Source organism: Pseudoliparis swirei, chromosome 16, assembly GCF_029220125.1.
Source record: "Pseudoliparis swirei isolate HS2019 ecotype Mariana Trench chromosome 16, NWPU_hadal_v1, whole genome shotgun sequence".
Classification (NCBI taxonomy): Eukaryota; Metazoa; Chordata; class Actinopteri; order Perciformes; family Liparidae; genus Pseudoliparis; species Pseudoliparis swirei.
In genome coordinates this window covers 865,302-884,322 of record NC_079403.1, presented here as the reverse complement: position 1 = coordinate 884,322, position 19,021 = coordinate 865,302, and the positions used below count along the sequence as shown (strand labels likewise).

The window sequence follows — 19,021 nt, the reverse complement described above, 5'->3', positions numbered from 1 at the left end:
CCGGAGTTATAGGCAGCAGTACGGGCGTTCACAGCTTCACGGATGGATCTATCAACCCACGGCTTTTGGTTAGGAAAGTCCCTAACTTTTACCGTGGGGACGATGGTGTCCGTTAGCGTTGCTATGAGGCTCATTGCTACTCAAGAACTCGCTGACGCCACTGGAACTGGATTGGATCATGTCCCAGTCGACAATACTCAGAGCGTCCTGTAGCTCAGCCTCTGATTGGTCAGACCACCGCATTACGTTCCTCGTCACTACCGCTTCCCGCGATCCTTTGTTTATACTCCGGAAGCAGAAAAATGGCGGCATGGTCTGATTTCCCTAACGGAGGAGAGAGACAGCCTTGTAGCCTCTTGAATGGCGTATAGCAGTGGTCCAACGTTCTTTCCCCTCTGGTAGCACACGTAATGTGCTGGTGAAAGTTCGGCATGACTTTTTTTAGGTTTGCCTTGTTAAAGTCCCCAGCCACCACCACAGCCGCGTCGGGATACTTGTTCTGATGCCGACATAACACATCATGTAGGTCCGATAGTGCTACGTCGGTGTCCGCTTGTGGTGGAATGTAGACGGCTGTGGTGATGACCGAGCTGAACTCCCGGGGAAGGTAGAATGGAAGAAGGTAGTCTGTTGTGGACTGGGGGAGGACGATACATCAGGCCACTTACACACACAACCATCACACTGAAAAAACACTCACTACCCCCCCCCCCATCCCACGCCTTCGCCTGCTTTGCCCCCCCAGGGTGACAGGACGGGGTTCGCCGCGCCGTGACGGCTGACGGACCGGGCTGGCTGCTTGTCGGTGCTGGTTACCTTCTGCCCCCAATGACGGGGCTATCGCCCAGTCTTTGGATTACCTCCCCTCCCCTTCCTACCGTTGCAAGTCATGTCTAAGATGTATGTGCTTATGTGCAATGGTGTTTTTGTTTCTCCTGCTCCACACTGTACCTCTAGGGCATAGTCGGGGGTGGCTTTTTCTTTCTTTTCTCGCCTCTTCCCTCATGTTATGCTGTCATCTTTCATCCACCTTTCTAGATGGCGCCATGACGGCGCCTCTGTGTCTTGGTGCGCGATTCTTGCACCTTCCGCCAAAAAAAGTTCCTCGTTTGTTTGTGAAAACATTCTTTGGCAATAAACCTGTTTCTGATTCTGATTCTGATTCAGTACAGACACGTAGACTATAGGACTGAAGACTGCAGTACAGACACATAGACATAGGACTGAAGACTGCAGTACAGACACAGACATAGGACTGAAGACTGCAGTACAGACACATATACTATAGGACTGAAGACTGCAGTACAGACACATAGACTATAGGACTGAAGACTGCAGTACAGACACATAGACATAGGACTGAAGACTGCAGTACAGACACAGACATAGGACTGAAGACTGTAGTACAGACACGTAGACATAGGACTGAAGACTGCAGTACAGACACGTGGACTATAGGACTGAAGACTGCAGTACAGACACGTAGACATAGGACTGAAGACTGCAGTACAGACACATAGACTATAGGACTGAAGACTGTAGTACAGACACATAGACATAGGACTGAAGACTGTAGTACAGACACGTAGACATAGGACTGAAGACTGCAGTACAGACACGTAGACATAGGACTGAAGACTGCAGTACAGACACATAGACATAGGACTGAAGACTGCAGTACAGACACATAGACATAGGACTGAAGACTGCAGTACAGACACATAGACTATAGGACTGAAGACTGCAGTACAGACACGTAGACTATAGGACTGAAGACTGCAGTACAGACACGTAGACTATAGGACTGTAGACTGCAGTACAGACACATAGACTATAGGACTGAAGACTGCTGTACAGACACAGACATAGGACTGAAGACTGCAGTACAGACACGTAGACTATAGGACTGACGACTGCAGTACAGACACGTAGACTATAGGACTGAAGACTGCAGTACAGCCACGTGGACTATAGGACTGAAGACTGCAGTACAGACACATAGACTATAGGACTGAAGACTGCAGTACATACACATAGCCATAGGACTGAATACTGCAGTACAGACACGTAGACATAGGACTGAAGACTGCAGTACAGACACATAGACTATAGGACTGAAGACTGCAGTACAGACACGTAGACATAGGACTGAAGACTGCAGTACAGACACATAGACATAGGACTGAAGACTGCAGTACAGACACATAGACTATGGGACTGAATACTGCAGTACAGACACATAAACATAGGACTGAAGACTGCAGTACAGACACATAGACTATAGGACTGAAGACTGCAGTACAGACACGTAGACTATAGGACTGAAGGCTGCAGTACAGACACATAGACTATATGACTGAAGACTGCAGTACAGACACATAGACATAGGACTGAAGACTGCAGTACAGACACGTAGACTATATGACTGAAGACTGCAGTACAGACACGTGGACTATAGGACTGTAGACTGCAGTACAGACACATAGACATAGGACTGAAGACTGCAGTACAGACACATAGACATAGGACCGAAGACTGCAGTACAGACACGTAGACTATAGGACTGAAGACTGCAGTACAGACACGTAGACTATAGAACTGAAGACTGCAGTACAGACACATAGACATAGGACTGACGACTGCAGTACAGACACATAGACTATAGGACTGAAGACTGCAGTACAGACACGTAGACATAGGACTGAAGACTGCAGTACAGACACATAGACTATAGGACTGAAGACTGCAGTACAGACACATAGACTATAGGACTGAAGACTGCAGTATAGACACGTAGACTATAGGACTGAAGACTGCAGTACAGACACGTGGACTATAGGACTGTAGACTGCAGTACAGACACATAGACTACAGGACTGAAGACTGCTGTACAGACACAGACTATAGGACTGAAGACTGCAGTACAGACATGTAGACTACAGTACAGACGCCACATACAGAGCCGTTACCTGGTGGTGTGTTGGGGTGAAGGTCACCGTCTCTACAGACAGGCCTGGGCCCAAAGGGGGTGGTCCGGATCCAGCTAGGCGAGGGGGGAAGACCTCCATCGGGGCCTGGCTGAAGGGCCCCGGGGCCTTCTGTGGCCGTGGTGTCGAGGGTCGCGGTGGAGCGGCGGCGTAGGCGTCGGGGACCGGGGGGCGGGGCGTAAGGGTCGACGCGTAAGGGTCGAGGGTCGGGTGGGAAGGGGACGGACGCCTGCCGGTAGACTGCTGGTTGTACTGGTCCGGCCCCGGCGGGGGGCTGAGGTATGAGGGGTCACAAAGAGGGTGTGGCGTACCAGGAGTCTGAAGGTTGTTGTAGGGGTCAGGCGAGGGCCTGGAGGTCAAAGGTGAGTGCTGGGTGAAGTGGTCAGTCATTTGCTGGCCGTAGTCAACTCTGGGGGTGCCTAGCGTCTGGCCATGGGGGGAGCCCCGCCCAGACAACGGGCTGGGGGGGAACAGCGAGTCCAGGTCCCTCCTTCCGGATCCTCCTGGGGTACCAAAGACCTCCAGCTGGTGCTGAGGAGGCATGGGGGCTTTGAACAAGCCGCCCTGCACCGCAGGCCGCGGGTACGAGTCCGCTGCTCGGGTACCCATGAGCCGGGAGGAGGGGTCGGGGGCGGAGCCAGAGGGGGGGCTCAGCATACCTGCCCTGTTCTGCTGCAGTCCTGGGAGGAGAACACAAGGAGGAGGCGTCACTGGGAAGAGAACACAAGGAGGAGACCCTCAATGGGAGGAGCATTACCTTGTTGGGGTCCGAGAGTCCTGCAGACGTCGGCGGTTTTGGAGTCGGGGGAGGGAGCAGGAGAACCAAAGGCATCGTGAGCTGGGGAGGAGCTGAGGGAGGAGCTGAGGGAGGTGTGACGCTGCTGCTGGGGGGCTGCGGAGGGGGGGCGAGGAGGCCCTGCTATCTTAATGTAAGGTTCCCAGGGTGAGGAGGGACGGGAGGAAGGCGGGGAGAACATCTGGGGGGAGGAGGGGGGCTGGTGGAGGGGAGAGGAGGCCAGGGGGGAATGAGGGAGCGAGGAGAAACCGGAGGGGGGAGGGGCTTGCGGTCTGAGGAAGACGTCGTCAGCTAGTCCCGAGCTCTGCAGGAGGAGGTGCTGTCTGGAGGTGTCGGGGCTGTCAGGAGACCTCCTCTGCTGGAGGAGGTGCTGTCTGGAGGTGTCGGGGCTGTCAGGAGACCTCCTCTGCTGGAGGAGGTGCTGTCTGGAGGTGTCGGGGCTGTCAGGAGACCTCCTCTGCTGGAGGAGGTGCTGTCTGGAGGTGTCGGGGCTGTCAGGTGACCTCCTCTGCTGGAGGAGGTGCTGTCTGGAGGTGTCGGGGCTGTCAGGAGACCTCCTCTGCTGGAGGAGGTGCTCGCACTTCACCTGCTCCAGCTTCTGACTGGCCTCCATCTTCGCCAGCTGCCTGCTCTTCTGACGCATTAGCTGAGAGACGGGAGGGAGGAGAGGAGAAGGAAGGAGAGGAGAGGAGAAGGAAGGAGAGGAGAGGAGAGGGAGGGAGGAGAGGAGAAGGGAGGGAGGAGAGGAGGAGAGAGGAGAGGAGGGAGGGAGGGAGGAGAGAGGAGGAGGAGGGAGAGGAGGAGGAGAGGAGAGGAGGAGAGGAGAAGGGAGGAGAGGAGAGGGGGAGGAGAGGAGAGGGAGGAGAGGAGAGGAGGAGAGGAGAGGAGGAGAGGAGAGGAGAAGGGAGGAGAGGAGAGGAGAAGGGAGGAGAGGAGAGGGAGGGAGGAGAGGAGAAGGGAGGGAGGAGAGGAGAAGGGAGGAGAGGAGAGGAGAGGGAGGAGAGGAGAAGAGAAGGGAGGAGAGGAGAGGAGAAGGGAGGAGAGGAGAAGGGAGGAGAGGAGAGGAGAAGGAAGGAGAGGGAGGGAGGAGAGGAGAAGGGAGGAGAGGAGAGGAGAGGAGAGGGAGGAGAGGGGAGGAGAGGAGAGGAGAAGGGAGGAGAAGGGAGGAGAGGAAAAGGGAGGAGAAGGGAGGAGAGGAGAAGGGAGGAGAGGAGAGGAGAGGAGAGGGAGGAGAGGAGAAGGGAGGAGAGGAGAGGAGAAGGAAGCAAGGAGGAGAGGAGACATAAGAGGAGAGGAGAAGGAAGCAAGGAGGAGAGGACGAGAGGAGGAGGAGGACGAGAGGACGAGAGGAGAGAAGAGGAGAGGAGAGGAGAAGAGGAGGAGAGGAGAGGAGGAGAGGAGAGAGGGAGGAGAGGAGAGAGGAGGGAGGAGAGGAGAGAGGAGGGAGAAGGGAGGAGAGGAGAGGAGAGAGGAGAGAAGGGAGGAGAGGAGGTCAGAGGTCACTGGGTTCTCCTGTTGGTCAATGAGGAGGTCAGAGGTCACTGGGTTCTCCTGCAGTTAACTGATAACTGATAACAAGCTATTAACCACCTGATAAGCAGCCATTAGCTACCTGATAAGCAGCCATTAGCTACCTGATAAGCAGCCATTAGCTACCTGATAAGCAGCCATTAGCTACCTGATAAGCAGCCAATAGCTACCTGATAAGCAGCCAATAGCTACCTGATAAGCAGCCATTAGCTACCTGATAAGCAGCCAATAGCTACCTGATAAGCAGCCATTAGCTACCTGATAAGGAGCCATTAGCTACCTGATAAGGAGCCATTAGCTACCTGATAAGCAGCCAATAGCTACCTGGTAAGGAGCCATTAGCTACCTGATAAGCAGCCATTAGCTACCTGATGGGAGCCATGGCTACCTGGTAAGGAGCCATTAGCTACCTGATAAGCAGCCATTAGCTACCTGATAAGGAGCCATTAGCTACCTGATAAGCAGCCAATAGCTACCTGATAAGGAGCCATTAGCTACCTGATAAGCAGCCAATAGCTACCTGATAAGCAGCCAATAGCTACCTGGTAAGGAGCCATTAGCTACCTGATAAGCAGCCATTAGCTACCTGATAAGGAGCCATTAGCTACCTGATAAGCAGCCAATAGCTACCTGATAAGGAGCCATTAGCTACCTGATAAGCAGCCAATAGCTACCTGATAAGCAGCCATTAGCTACCTGATAAGCAGCCATTAGCTACCTGATAAGCAGCCATTAGCTACCTGATAAGCAGCCATTAGCTACCTGATAAGCAGCCATTAGTCAGCTGCTGACCAGCTGCTGACCTCCAGGTGACCCCAGTGTGTGGCCCAGCAGAAGGAGCTTTCAGAGGGTCATGGTCAGCAGTGGGCCTGAAGGCGTTGGCCTCGGGGAGGGACTCTGTCTCTGTGGGGCCCTTTGGGGCCCTTTGGGGCTCTTTCCTGCCTCCTCCCACCGGCTCCCCATTGGTCTTTTCCCTCTCTCTTTTCAATGACATCACAGGTGTCAGTGGAGTCAGTGAGGGAGGCTCAGCATGCACATCATCATCAACGACATCACATGACCCCCATGCAGCCTGCTGGTTACCACGGTTACTACTCAGAGAGCAACCAACAGCACCGCGAGCCGAGTCACAACTCCATGAACAGACTGGGATGACTATCATTCAGACGATGAGGGGTTCAGTAGATAGATATTATCTCCAACATGATTCCTCTACATCAGGGGTTCCCAAACTTTTTAGGCCACGCACCCCCTTCTGCATCCCGACCGGGTTCACGCACCCCCAATCCCCCACACTTTTTCTTTTTTTGGGTGAATGACGTCACGTGCGACCTGGAGGTGTTAACCACTTGTGTGCCAAATCTTTTTTTTATTTTTATTAACATTCGGGGCTAATAGCCTAGGGACGCCACTGAGTCTCACGCTCAATGCGTGACACTTGAGAGCCCTGAGAATGTTTAATATTAATTATTACACCATTAGACCGCCATTACATTTTTCCTCTCGCGCACCCCCTAGAGACACCACACTTTGGGAATCCCTGCTCTACATCCTGACATGGTGCTCACCTGGCGGAACTTCCACTCCTGCTCCTGTTCGGACTCTTTGGGCCTCGACGGGTCCCTGAACGCCTCCGTCTCCATGGAAACAGGGTCAGAAGGTCCCAGCAGCAAGGGTAGCGGGTGCTGTGGGTGCTGAGTGGGCGGGTGCTGAGAGGGCGGGTGCTGAGGGTGCTGAGAGGGCGGGTGCTGTGGGTGCTGAGAGGGCGGGTGCTGAGTGGGAGGGTGCTGAGTGGGCGGGTGCTGTGGGTGCTGAGAGGGCGGGTGCTGTGGGTGCTGTGGGTGCTGAGAGGGCGGGTGCTGTGGGTGCTGAGAGGGCGGGTGCTGAGAGGGCGGGTGCTGAGGGTGCTGAGAGGGCGGGTGCTGTGGGTGCTGAGAGGGCGGGTGCTGTGGGTGCTGAGTGGGCGGGTGCTGTGGGTGCTGAGAGGGCGGGTGCTGTGGGTGCTGAGAGGGCGGGTGCTGAGAGGGCGGGTGCTGAGGGTGCTGAGTGGGAGGGTGCTGAGTGGGCGGGTGCTGTGGGTGCTGAGAGGGCGGGTGCTGTGGGTGCTGAGAGGGCGGGTGCTGAGAGGGCGGGTGCTGAGGGTGCTGAGTGGGAGGGTGCTGAGTGGGCGGGTGCTGTGGGTGCTGAGAGGGCGGGTGCTGAGGGTGCTGAGTGGGCGGGTGCTGTGGGTGCTGAGGGTGCTGTGGGTGCTGAGGGTGCTGAGAGGGCGGGTGCTGAGGGTGCTGAGGGTGCTGAGGGTGCTGAGAGGGCGGGTGCTGAGGGTGCTGAGGGTGCTGAGAGGGCGGGTGCTGAGAGGGCGGGTGCTGAGGGTGCTGAGGGTGCTGTGGGTGCTGAGGGTGCTGAGTGGGCGGGTGCTGTGGGTGCTGAGTGGGCGGGTGCTGTGGGTGCTGAGTGGGCGGGTGCTGTGGGTGCTGAGAGGGCGGGGGCCGCTTGAGGGGCTCGTTGGACACCTTGTTGATGCGCTGAGTCGCCCGGTTATCACGAGCCTTTAGCTGGTGCAGAGGAAGCAGAACACGGTCACAGAGTCGTAGTTCCTCATCACAACAACGGCCCAGACTTGACCTTGTGACCTCTACAGGTCGGCCAGGAGGGAGCAGCTTCTGCTCCATGAGTTCAGAACTCACCACGAAGGGAGCTCGGTCCTGAGAGCTGGCCTTCCTCCACAGCTTGGAGATCTGCTTCACTCTGGTGGACCAGTCTGCACACACACACACACACACACACTTTGATGCGTTTGGAACATGTCCATATTGTGTGTGTGTGTCAGTGTGTGTGTGTACCAGGATGCTGCTCCCTCAGCTGGGGGAACGTGGTATTGCAGTACAGCACCGGGGCGACGGTGGCCATTTCTCCCAGTGGCTCCTCCTTCTCCCACTTCAACATGCCCCTCTGAGCCGTGGACATCACCTCCTGCTCGCCCTCTCCTGCCGACACCCGATTGGTTGAGGCCGACCCAGGGGAGGGGCTCTCAGGAGGTGGTACCCGAAAGCTCGCTGGACTCTGGGCGCCGCTGGATATCATTTTAGGAAAATGAGGAGCAGCTCCCATAAGGCCGTTCATCAGCGGCAGACGAGGAAACAACGCTGAGAGACAGAGAGCTCATGATCAGAACTACGCTGATTGGTCATGATCTCCGGCTCGTGGTCAGACACCTGTGAGCTGCGTCTGGGTCCCAGCAGCAGAGAGGTGGCTCGGCTCGGGTGATTGGTTGTTTGGACTGAGAACAGCAGTGAACACCTCCTCTACATCCTTCCCCATCAGCTCTACACACACACACACACACAGTTCTTCATCACATGACTCAGGATCAAATGGCGTGAGAGAAGTCTTAAGGAGTCAGAACTGAACTGACCTGGGATCTTGTACAGTTTGTTGAGGATGGCTCCTGAAACGAGATCAAAGACTAAATGAAGCTCTACATCTCATGACTTATGAAGCTCTACATCTCATGTCTTATGAACCTCTACATCTCATGTCTTATGAAGCTCTACATCTCATGTCTTATGAAGCTCTACATCTCATGTCTTATGAACCTCTACATCTCATGTCTTATGAAGCTCTACATCTCATGTCTTATGAAGCTCTACATCTCATGTCTTATGAAGCTCTACATCTCATGTCTTATGAAGCTCTACATCTCATGTCTTATGAAGCTCTACATCTTATGTCTTATGAACCTCTACATCTCATGTCTTATGAAGCTCTACATCTCATGTCTTATGAAGCTCTACATCTCATGTCTTATGAACCTCTACATCTCATGTCTTATGAACCTCTACATCTCATGTCTTATGAAGCTCTACATCTCATGTCTTATGAAGCTCTACATCTCATGTCTTATGAAGCTCTACATCTCATGTCTTATGAAGCTCTACATCTTATGTCTTATGAACCTCTACATCTCATGTCTTTATGAAGCTCTACATCTCATGTCTTATGAAGCTCTACATCTCATGTCTTATGAAGCTCTACATCTCATGTCTTTATGAAGCTCTACATCTCATGTCTTATGAACCTCTACATCTCATGTCGTTATTCAGTACAGACAGATTAAATAATGTAATCTCATATCTCACCGTCAGTCACCATCTTGTCCAGCTCTGGACTTAAGATGGCGTCCAGAGGCTCCGCCCTCACGCCACCACTTCCTGTCCGGTCATCTGCCAAGGAGCCGATGTCCAGACCGGCTGAGAGACACACATGGAGATTAAATAATGACCTGAATTTAGGAGGAGGAGAAGCAGGCAGTGGTATCTACAGGAGGAGAAGAAGAAGAAGGAGGAGGAGGAGGAGGAGGAGAAGAAGGAGGAGGAGAAGGAGGCAGTGGTATCTACAGGAGGAGAAGAAGAAGAAGGAGGAGGAGGAGAATGAGAAGAAGAAGGAGGAGGAGAAGGAGGCAGTGGTATCTACAGGAGGAGAAGAAGGAGGAGGAGGAGGAGAAGGAGAAGGAGGAGAAGAAGTAGGAGGAGAAGCAGGCAGTGGTATCTACAGGAGGAGAAGGAGAAGAAGAAGGAGGAGGAGGAGAAGAAGGAGGAGGAGGAGAAGAAGGAGGAGGAGAAGCAGGCAGTGGTATCTACAGGAGAAGGAGAAGAAGAAGGAGGAGGAGGAGAAGAAGGAGGAGGAGGAGGACGAGGAGGAGGAGAAGCAGGCAGTGGTATCTACAGGAGGAGAAGGAGAAGAAGGAGGAGGAGGAGAAGCAGGCAGTGGTATCTACAGGAGGAGAAGGAGAAGAAGAAGGAGGAGGAGGAGAAGCAGGCAGTGGTATCTACAGGAGGAGAAGGAGAAGAAGAAGGAGGAGGAGGAGAAGCAGGCAGTGGTATCTACAGGAGGAGAAGGAGAAGGAGGAGGAGGAGAAGCAGGCAGTGGTATCTACAGGAGGAGGAGGAGAAGAAGAAGGAGGAGGAGAAGGAGAAGAAGAAGGAGGAGAAGAAGTAGGAGGAGAAGCAGGCAGTGGTATCTACAGGAGGAGAAGGAGAAGAAGAAGGAGGAGGAGGAGAAGAAGAAGGAGGAGGAGGAGAAGGAGAAGCAGGCAGTGGTATCTACAGGAGAAGGAGAAGAAGAAGGAGGAGGAGAAGAAGAAGGAGGAGGAGGAGGACGAGGAGGAGGAGAAGCAGGCAGTGGTATCTACAGGAGGAGAAGGAGAAGAAGAAGGAGGAGGAGGAGAAGCAGGCAGTGGTATCTACAGGAGGAGAAGGAGAAGAAGAAGGAGGAGGAGGAGAAGCAGGCAGTGGTATCTACAGGAGGAGAAGGAGAAGAAGAAGGAGGAGGAGGAGAAGCAGGCAGTGGTATCTACAGGAGGAGAAGGAGAAGAAGGAGGAGGAGGAGAAGCAGGCAGTGGTATCTACAGGAGGAGAAGGAGAAGGAGGAGGAGGAGAAGCAGGCAGTGGTATCTACAGGAGGAGGAGGAGGAGAAGAAGAAGGAGGAGGAGGAGAAGGAGAAGAAGAAGGAGGAGAAGAAGTGGGAGGAGAAGCAGGCAGTGGTATCTACAGGAGGAGAAGGAGAAGAAGAAGGAGGAGGAGGAGAAGGAGAAGGAGGAGAAGAAGGAGGAGGAGAAGCAGGCAGTGGTATCTACAGGAGAAGGAGAAGAAGAAGGAGGAGGAGAAGAAGAAGGAGGAGGAGGAGGACGAGGAGGAGGAGAAGCAGGCAGTGGTATCTACAGGAGGAGAAGGAGAAGAAGGAGGAGGAGGAGAAGCAGGCAGTGGTATCTACAGGAGGAGAAGGAGAAGAAGAAGGAGGAGGAGGAGAAGCAGGCAGTGGTATCTACAGGAGGAAAAGGAGAAGAAGAAGGAGGAGGAGGAGAAGCAGGCGGTGGTATCTACAGGAGGAGGAGAAGGAGAAGAAGAAGGAGGAGGAGGAGAAGCAGGCAGTGGTATCTACAGGAGGAGAAGGAGGAGAAGCAGGCAGTGGTATCTACAGGAGGAGGAGGAGTCAGTGGTATCTATTGGAGGAGTCAGTGGTATCTACAGGAGGAGGAGGAGTCGGTGGTATCTATTGGAGGAGTCAGTGGTATCTAGAGGAGGAGGAGGAGTCGGTGGTATCTATTGGAGGAGTCAGTGGTATCTACAGGAGGAGGAGGAGTCGGTGGTATCTATTGGAGGAGTCAGTGGTATCTATTGGAGGAGTCAGTGGTATCTAGAGGAGGAGTCGGTGGTATCTATTGGAGGAGTCAGTGGTATCTACAGGAGGAGGAGGAGTCGGTGGTATCTATTGGAGGAGTCTGTGGTATCTAGAGGAGGAGGAGTCGGTGGTATCTAGAGGAGGAGGAGTCAGTGGTATCTACAGGAGGAGAAGAAGGAGGAGGACGAGGAGGAGAAGCATACAGGGGGGCTGGCGGAGATTTTTTTTTCAACCCAAAATTGTCTGGGAGCCATAAGCCGTCACCGGAGGAGCCAGAGGCTCCGCCCACTGCTCTAGCTGCTCTAGCTGCTCTACGGTGTCTGAGCGGAACAGGGTTGTGAGCCTCTTTGGATAAAAGCGTCAGCTAAATGACATGTGATGTAAAAGGAGGAGGAGAAGCAGTCTGTGGCATCTACAGGAGGAGGAGGAGTCAGTGGTATCTATTGGAGGAGTCAGTGGTATCTAGAGGAGGAGGAGTCAGTGGTATCTATTGGAGGAGTCAGTGGAATCTAGGAGGAGGAGTCAGTGGTAACTAGAGGAGGAGGAGTCAGTGGTATCTAGAGGAGGAGGAGTCAGTGGTATCTAGAGGAGGAGGAGTCAGTGGTAACTAGAGGAGGAGTCAGTGGTAACTAGAGGAGGAGGAGTCAGTGGTATCTAGAGGAGGAGGAGTCAGTGGTATCTAGAGGAGGAGTCAGTTGTATCTATTGGAAGGTTAGATTGTCCATCAGCTGCTGACTTGAACTTAAGCTTCTCCCCAAAGGTTCATTCATCTATTGGATTAACATCCTCACTAGAACATCCTTTAGCTTAGCGCTGGATTCCTTCATAGCCTAGCTGCAGCGCTGGAGGATGAAAGAACCAACTCATGTCTGTTTATACCTCCACCCACACTCTACCCACACTCCACCCACACTCCACCCACACTCCACCCACACTCTACCCACACTCCACCCACACTCCACCCACACTCCACCCACACTCCACCCACACTCCACCCACACTCCACCCACACTCCACCCACACTCTACCCACACTCCACCCACACTCCACACTCCACCCACACTCCACCCACACTCCACCCACACTCACCCACACTCACCCACACTACCCACACTCCACCCACACTCCACCCACTCCACCCACACTCCACCCACACTCCACCCACACTCCACCCACACTCTACCCACACTCCACCCACACTCTACCCACACTCCACCCACACTCCACCCACACTCTACCCACACTCTACCCACACTCCACCCACACTCCACCCACACTCTACCCACACTCCACCCACACTCTACCCACACTCCACCCACACTCTACCCACACTCCACCCACACTCTACCCACACTCACCCACACTCTACCCACACTCCACCCACACTCCACCCACACTCTACCCACACTCTACCCACACTCCACCCACACTCTACCCACACTCCACCCACACTCTACCCACACTCCACCCACACTCCACCCACACTCCACCCACACTCTACCCACACTCTACCCACTCTACCCACACTCTACACACTCTACCCACACTCAACCCAGACTCCACCCAGACTCTACCCACACTCTACCCAGACTCCACCCACACTCCACCCAGACTCCACCCACACTCCACCCACACTCTACCCACACTCAACCCACACTCTACCCAGACTCCACCCAGACTCCCCCCAGAAGAAGCTCCTTGTTCCCAATGATCTGTGAGGGTGCTGCTCTGAAGCCGTGCAGGCGGAGGTCTTACCGAACAAAGAGAGGGAGAGCTCCATCGGGAAGAGACCTGCAAACAAACAGACGCTGATTCTCTGGACTCTAAAGAATCAGAGAACTATTCTTCATCGGTATTACTGACTTACGGCATGAAGAAGTTACAGCTGTTGAATGAACGACACACAACATGAACACACTTGTGAGTAATGGTTGTGCGCCCGTGTGTGTGTGTCTCTACCTGTGTGTCCTGTGGCCAGCATGTGAGGATCAGTGTTGAGAACATCAGACAGATCCAGCAGAGCTTCCTCCGACATGGCTGGGCAGCGACACACACAACAGAATCACACACACACACAGACCAAACACACACACACAACAGAACCACACACACACACAAACACAAATGAAAAATGAAGGTATGCAAATAGGATTTAACAAGAAAATGGTATTACTTATATAGACATTAATAACTCACGCAGCATTCCCTGCATCTTGATAGCCTGGGTTGTCATGGCGTCAAGTGGCAGGTCTGAGGGGGAGGGGCCACGTAATCCAGGGGCAGGACTTTTAATGTCCCCCCTCGCTGCTCCCGATTGGATGGCACCTGGTGTCTCCGCCCCCTGGCTCCTGTCTGCCTGTCGGCTCCCGTCCAGAAGAATGCGACCAAAGAATGCCTCCTGGAGAGGAACAGCCAATCAGAGCGCAGTGTGAGAGAGAGTGTGTGTCTGAGTGAGAGCATCGTCTCTCTCTTCCGGTCAGCGTATTGCATCACTTCCTGCTTTCTGATAGCGTAGCTAACTGTGTGATATGCTTTAGACCAGAGTATTGACCTCTCCTTCTTTTAGACTTATTGCTACAATCTAACTTACTTCTGCTAGGGTTAGCCATGGTACTTTAGCTTAGCAGCTAGCGATGGGTCAGCCATGGTACTTTAGCTTAGCAGCTAGAGGGAGGAGATGGAGGACAACATGGCGTGTGTTCAGATTGTCCTCTGAGGGGAGTTTGTGTTTGTGATTTTGGGCTGTACAAAATAAACTGAATTGAGAGAGTGAGAGAGTGTGTTTTAGTGTGTGTGTGTGTGTGCGTGTTACCTGGAGATATGAGGGGAAGGCCTCCTCCAGCTTCGTCTTCTTCTTCCTGTATCTCTTCTTCACCTTCTCAATTGTCTGCTCGGCAGGTAACACCGTCTCCATGGAAACGTCTGCAACCAAAAGGCAGATGAGGAATGACAGACCATAATAACCGTTGTTTCTTTGATGGAAAACTCGGGGACAGGTGTGTGACGGGTCACCTTCGTCTCCCAGCAGCCTCTCTGTCGAATTGGTCCTGTACAGTTTGATTCTGCTCTGACCGGCTTTTCCTCCACGCTGACGCACCATGAAGCCTCCGATACCTGAGCCACACAGGTGTGGAGGGAGACAGGTAGAGAGACAGACAGATAGAGAGAGACAGGTAGAGAGAGACAGACAGGTAGAGAGAGACAGGTAGAGAGAGACAGGTTGAGACAGACAGGTAGAGAGAGAGACAGGTAGAGAGAGACAGGTAGAGAGACAGACAGATAGAGAGAGACAGGTAGAGAGAGACAGGTAGAGAGACAGACAGATAGAGAGAGACAGGTAGAGACAGACAGGTAGAGAGAGACAGGTAGAGAGAGACAGGTAGAGAGACAGACAGGTAGAGAGACAGACAGATAGAGAGAGACAGGTAGAGAGAGACAGGTAGAGAGACAGACAGATAGAGAGAGACAGGTAGAGACAGACAGGTAGAGAGAGACAGGTAGAGAGAGACAAGTAGAGAGACAGACAGGTAGAGAGACAGACAGATAGAGAGAGACAGATAGGTAGAGAGAGACAGGTTGAGACAGACAGGTAGAGAGACAGACAGATAGAGAGAGACAGGTAGAGAGAGACAGGTAGAGAGACAGACAGATAGAGAGAGACAGGTAGAGAGAGACAGGTAGAGAGACAGACAGGTAGAGAGACAGACAGATAGAGAGAGACAGATAGAGAGAGACAGGTAGAGAGACAGACAGGTAGAGACAGACAGGTAGAGAGACAGACAGGTAGAAACAGACAGGCAGAGAGAGAGACAGGTAGAGACAGACAGGTAGAGACAGACAGATAGAGAGACAGACAGATAGAGAGAGACAGGTAGAGAGAGACAGGTAGAGAGACAGACAGATAGAGAGAGACAGGTAGAGAGACAGACAGATAGAGAGAGACAGGTAGAGAGACAGACAGATAGAGAGAGACAGGTAGAGAGACAGACAGATATAGAGAGACAGGTAGAGAGACAGACAGATAGAGAGAGACAGGTAGAGAGAGACAGGTAGAGAGAGACAGGTAGAGACAGACAGGTAGAGAGAGACAGGTAGAGACAGACAGGTAGAGAGACAGACAGACAGATAGAGAGAGACAGGTAGAGAGAGAGACAGATAGAGAGACAGGTAGAGACAGACAGATAGAGAGAGACAGGTAGAGAGACAGACAGATAGAGAGAGACAGGTAGAGAGACAGACAGGTAGAGAGAGACAGGTAGAGAGACAGACAGGTAGAGAGACAGACAGGTAGAGAGACAGACAGGTAGAGAGAGACAGGTAGAGAGACAGACAGGTAGAGAGACAGACAGGTAGAGAGACAGACAGGTAGAGAGACAGACAGGTAGAGACAGACAGGTAGAGAGAGACAGACAGGTAGAGAGACAGGTAGAGAGAGACAGGTAGAGAGACAGGTAGAGACAGACAGGTAGAGAGAGACAGGTAGAGAGAGACAGGTAGAGAGACAGACAGATAGAGAGACAGACAGATAGAGAGAGAGACAGGTAGAGAGAGACAGGTAGAGAGACAGACAGCTAGAGAGACAGACAGCTAGAGGGACAGACAGCTAGAGAGACAGACAGGTAGAGAGACAGACAGGTAGAGAGACAGACAGGTAGAGAGACAGACAGGTAGAGAGACAGACAGGTAGAGAGACAGACAGGTAGAGACAGACAGGTAGAGACAGACAGGTAGAGAGACAGACAGGTAGAGAGACAGACAGGTAGAGACAGACAGGTAGAGACAGACAGGTAGAGAGACAGACAGGTAGAGAGACAGACAGGTAGAGACAGACAGGTAGAGACAGACAGGTAGAGAGACAGACAGGTAGAGACAGACAGGTAGAGACAGACAGGTGAATGATGTGACAGAACTTGACACCCTGACGTCTCCATGGGGACGAGGCTCACCTGGCCTGTAGGGTTTCCTCTTCCTCTTCTTGTTGCCGTCGGTGAACTCCTTGGTGACATCATCGTGGGCGTGGTCTCGCTCATCGTGGGCGTGGTCTCGCTCATCGCGGGCGTGGTCTCGCTCAGGGCTGGAGTCAGATTTCATCTCAAATTCCAGGTCACCTGGAGGAACCAACATGTTGATATGAAGGAGGGTCCTCACAAGGGAAGAAAGACCTGTGCGTGACCTCTGACCTCTGCAGGCGGGGGGGTCGGGCTCAGGGGGCGTCTGCAGCACAGACACACTGTTCTGGTTGATGATCTTCAGCTTCAGTTTGGGCTTACACCTGCAGGACACACGCACAGCTCAGGCCTTCACACGCCTCCCGCCATGTTGAAACCATAGCAACACTCTTACCAGGAGGAGGGGGAGGGGGAGAAGAGGGCTAGTTCACCTGCGGTAACCGCGCGGTGTCGTCAGAGGTTCCACCAGCGACTGCAGGTGTGAGAGACCCGACTCGGTCAGGAACACTCCGTCCTGAGTGTATGTCTTCACATCTACACACACACACACACATCCTTCAGCTGCAGGCTCATGTTGGAAGACCCACTGACCCGGTTCTCTGATCCTGGAGATGATCGGAGCCATGTAGGGGGACCTGACCTCTGACCTCCCTGAAACACACACACAGGTTCAGCTCTCCAGACATCAGCGAGGCCCAGCTGACCATCTCCCTGCCTCCATGTGGAGGATCTCCACTGGTCCTCTGAGGACATCTGGGAGAACACTGACGGACCTCCAGCTGCGAGCCTCTAGTGACTCATGGTTAACCCTCTAGTGATTCATGTTAACCCTCTAGTGAGTCATGGTTAACCCTCTAGTGACTCATGGTTAACCCTCTAGTGACTCATGTTAACCCTCTAGTGACTCATGTTAACCCTCTAGTGACTCATGTTAACCCTCTAGTGACTCACGTTAACCCTCTAGTGACTCACGTTAACCTCTAGTGACTCATGTTAACCCTCTAGTGACTCACGTTAACCTCTAGTGACTCACGTTAAACCTCTAGTGACTCATGTTAACCCTCTAGTGACTCATGGTTAACCCTCTAGTGACTCATGGTTAACCCTCTAGTGACTCATGTTAACCCTCTAGTGACTCATGTTAACCCTCTAGTGACTCACGTTAACCCTCTAGTGACTCACGTTAACCCTCTAGTGACTCATGTTAACCCTCTAGTGACTCATGTTAACCCTCTAGTGACTCATGGTTAACCCTCTAGTGACTCATGTTAACCCTCTAGTGACTCATGGTTAACCCTCTAGTGACTCATGGTTAACCCTCTAGTGACTCACGTTAACCCTCTAGTGACTCATGTTAACCCTCTAGTGACTCATGGTTAACCCTCTAGTGACTCACGTTAACCCTCTAGTGACTCACGTTAACCCTCTAGTGACTCACGTTAACCCTCTAGTGACTCATGGTTAACCCTCTAGTGACTCACGTTAACCCTCTAGTGACTCATGTTAACCCTCTAGTGACTCATGATAACCCTCTAGTGACTCATGTTAACCCTCTAGTGACTCATGGTTAACCCTCTAGTGACTCATGGTTAACCCTCTAGTGACTCATGGTTAACCCTCTAGTGACTCATGTTAACCCTCTAGTGACTCATGTTAACCCTCTAGTGACTCATGGTTAACCCTCTAGTGACTCATGTTAACCCTCTAGTGACTCATGTTAACCCTCTAGTGACTCATGGTTAACCCTCTAGTGACTCATGGTTAACCCTCTAGTGACTCACGTTAACCCTCTAGTGACTCATGTTAACCCTCTAGTGACTCATGGTTAACCCTCTAGTGACTCACGTTAACCCTCTAGTGACTCATGGTTAACCCTCTAGTGACTCACGTTAACCCTCTAGTGACTCACGTTAACCCTCTAGTGACTCACGGTTAACCCTCTAGTGACTCACGGTTAACCCTCTAGTGACTCACGTTAACCCTCTAGTGACTCATGGTTAACCCTCTAGTGACTCATGGTTAACCCTCTAGTGACTCACGTTAACCCTCTAGTGACTCACGTTAACCCTCTAGTGACTCACGTTAACCCTCTAGTGACTCACGTTAACCCTCTAGTGACTCATGGTTAACCCTCTAGTGACTCATGGTTAACCCTCTAGTGACTCATGTTAACCCTCTAGTGACTCATGGTTAACCCTCTAGTGACTCACGTTAACCCTCTAGTGACTCATGGTTAACCCTCTAGTGACTCATGTTAACCCTCTAGTGACTCATGTTAACCCTCTAGTGACTCATGGTTAACCCTCTAGTGACTCATGTTAACCCTCTAGTGACTCACGTTAACCCTCTAGTGACTCATGGTTAACCCTCTAGTGACTCATGGTTAACCCTCTAGTGACTCACGTTAACCCTCTAGTGACTCATGTTAACCCTCTAGTGACTCATGGTTAACCCTCTAGTGACTCATGTTAACCCTCTAGTGACTCATGTTAACCCTCTAGTGACTCATGTTAACCCTCTAGTGACTCATGGTTAACCCTCTAGTGACTCATGTTAACCCTCTAGTGACTCATGTTAACCC

General features: G+C 52.5%; 1 protein-coding gene across 1 annotated transcript in view; it reads right to left on the bottom strand.

The window, feature by feature from the left end:
* The window catches only part of LOC130206592 (histone-lysine N-methyltransferase 2C-like), a 134,748-nt gene that overhangs the window by 58,441 nt on the left and 57,286 nt on the right, over window positions 1-19,021 (bottom strand). The window contains exons 24-40 of the mRNA XM_056434638.1: window positions 16,872-17,107; window positions 16,672-16,763; window positions 16,438-16,599; window positions 14,504-14,605; window positions 14,304-14,413; window positions 13,688-13,889; window positions 13,451-13,528; window positions 13,359-13,376; window positions 13,247-13,282; window positions 9,450-9,560; window positions 8,726-8,758; window positions 8,526-8,636; window positions 8,154-8,456; window positions 7,998-8,071; window positions 6,882-7,865; window positions 3,745-4,429; window positions 2,970-3,667 (exon numbers count right to left, since the gene is read on the bottom strand). Coding sequence (XP_056290613.1) covers window positions 2,970-3,667; window positions 3,745-4,429; window positions 6,882-7,865; window positions 7,998-8,071; window positions 8,154-8,456; window positions 8,526-8,636; window positions 8,726-8,758; window positions 9,450-9,560; window positions 13,247-13,282; window positions 13,359-13,376; window positions 13,451-13,528; window positions 13,688-13,889; window positions 14,304-14,413; window positions 14,504-14,605; window positions 16,438-16,599; window positions 16,672-16,763; window positions 16,872-17,107 — 4,035 coding nt within the window. The remainder of the gene's footprint in view (window positions 1-2,969; window positions 3,668-3,744; window positions 4,430-6,881; window positions 7,866-7,997; window positions 8,072-8,153; window positions 8,457-8,525; window positions 8,637-8,725; window positions 8,759-9,449; window positions 9,561-13,246; window positions 13,283-13,358; window positions 13,377-13,450; window positions 13,529-13,687; window positions 13,890-14,303; window positions 14,414-14,503; window positions 14,606-16,437; window positions 16,600-16,671; window positions 16,764-16,871; window positions 17,108-19,021) is intronic.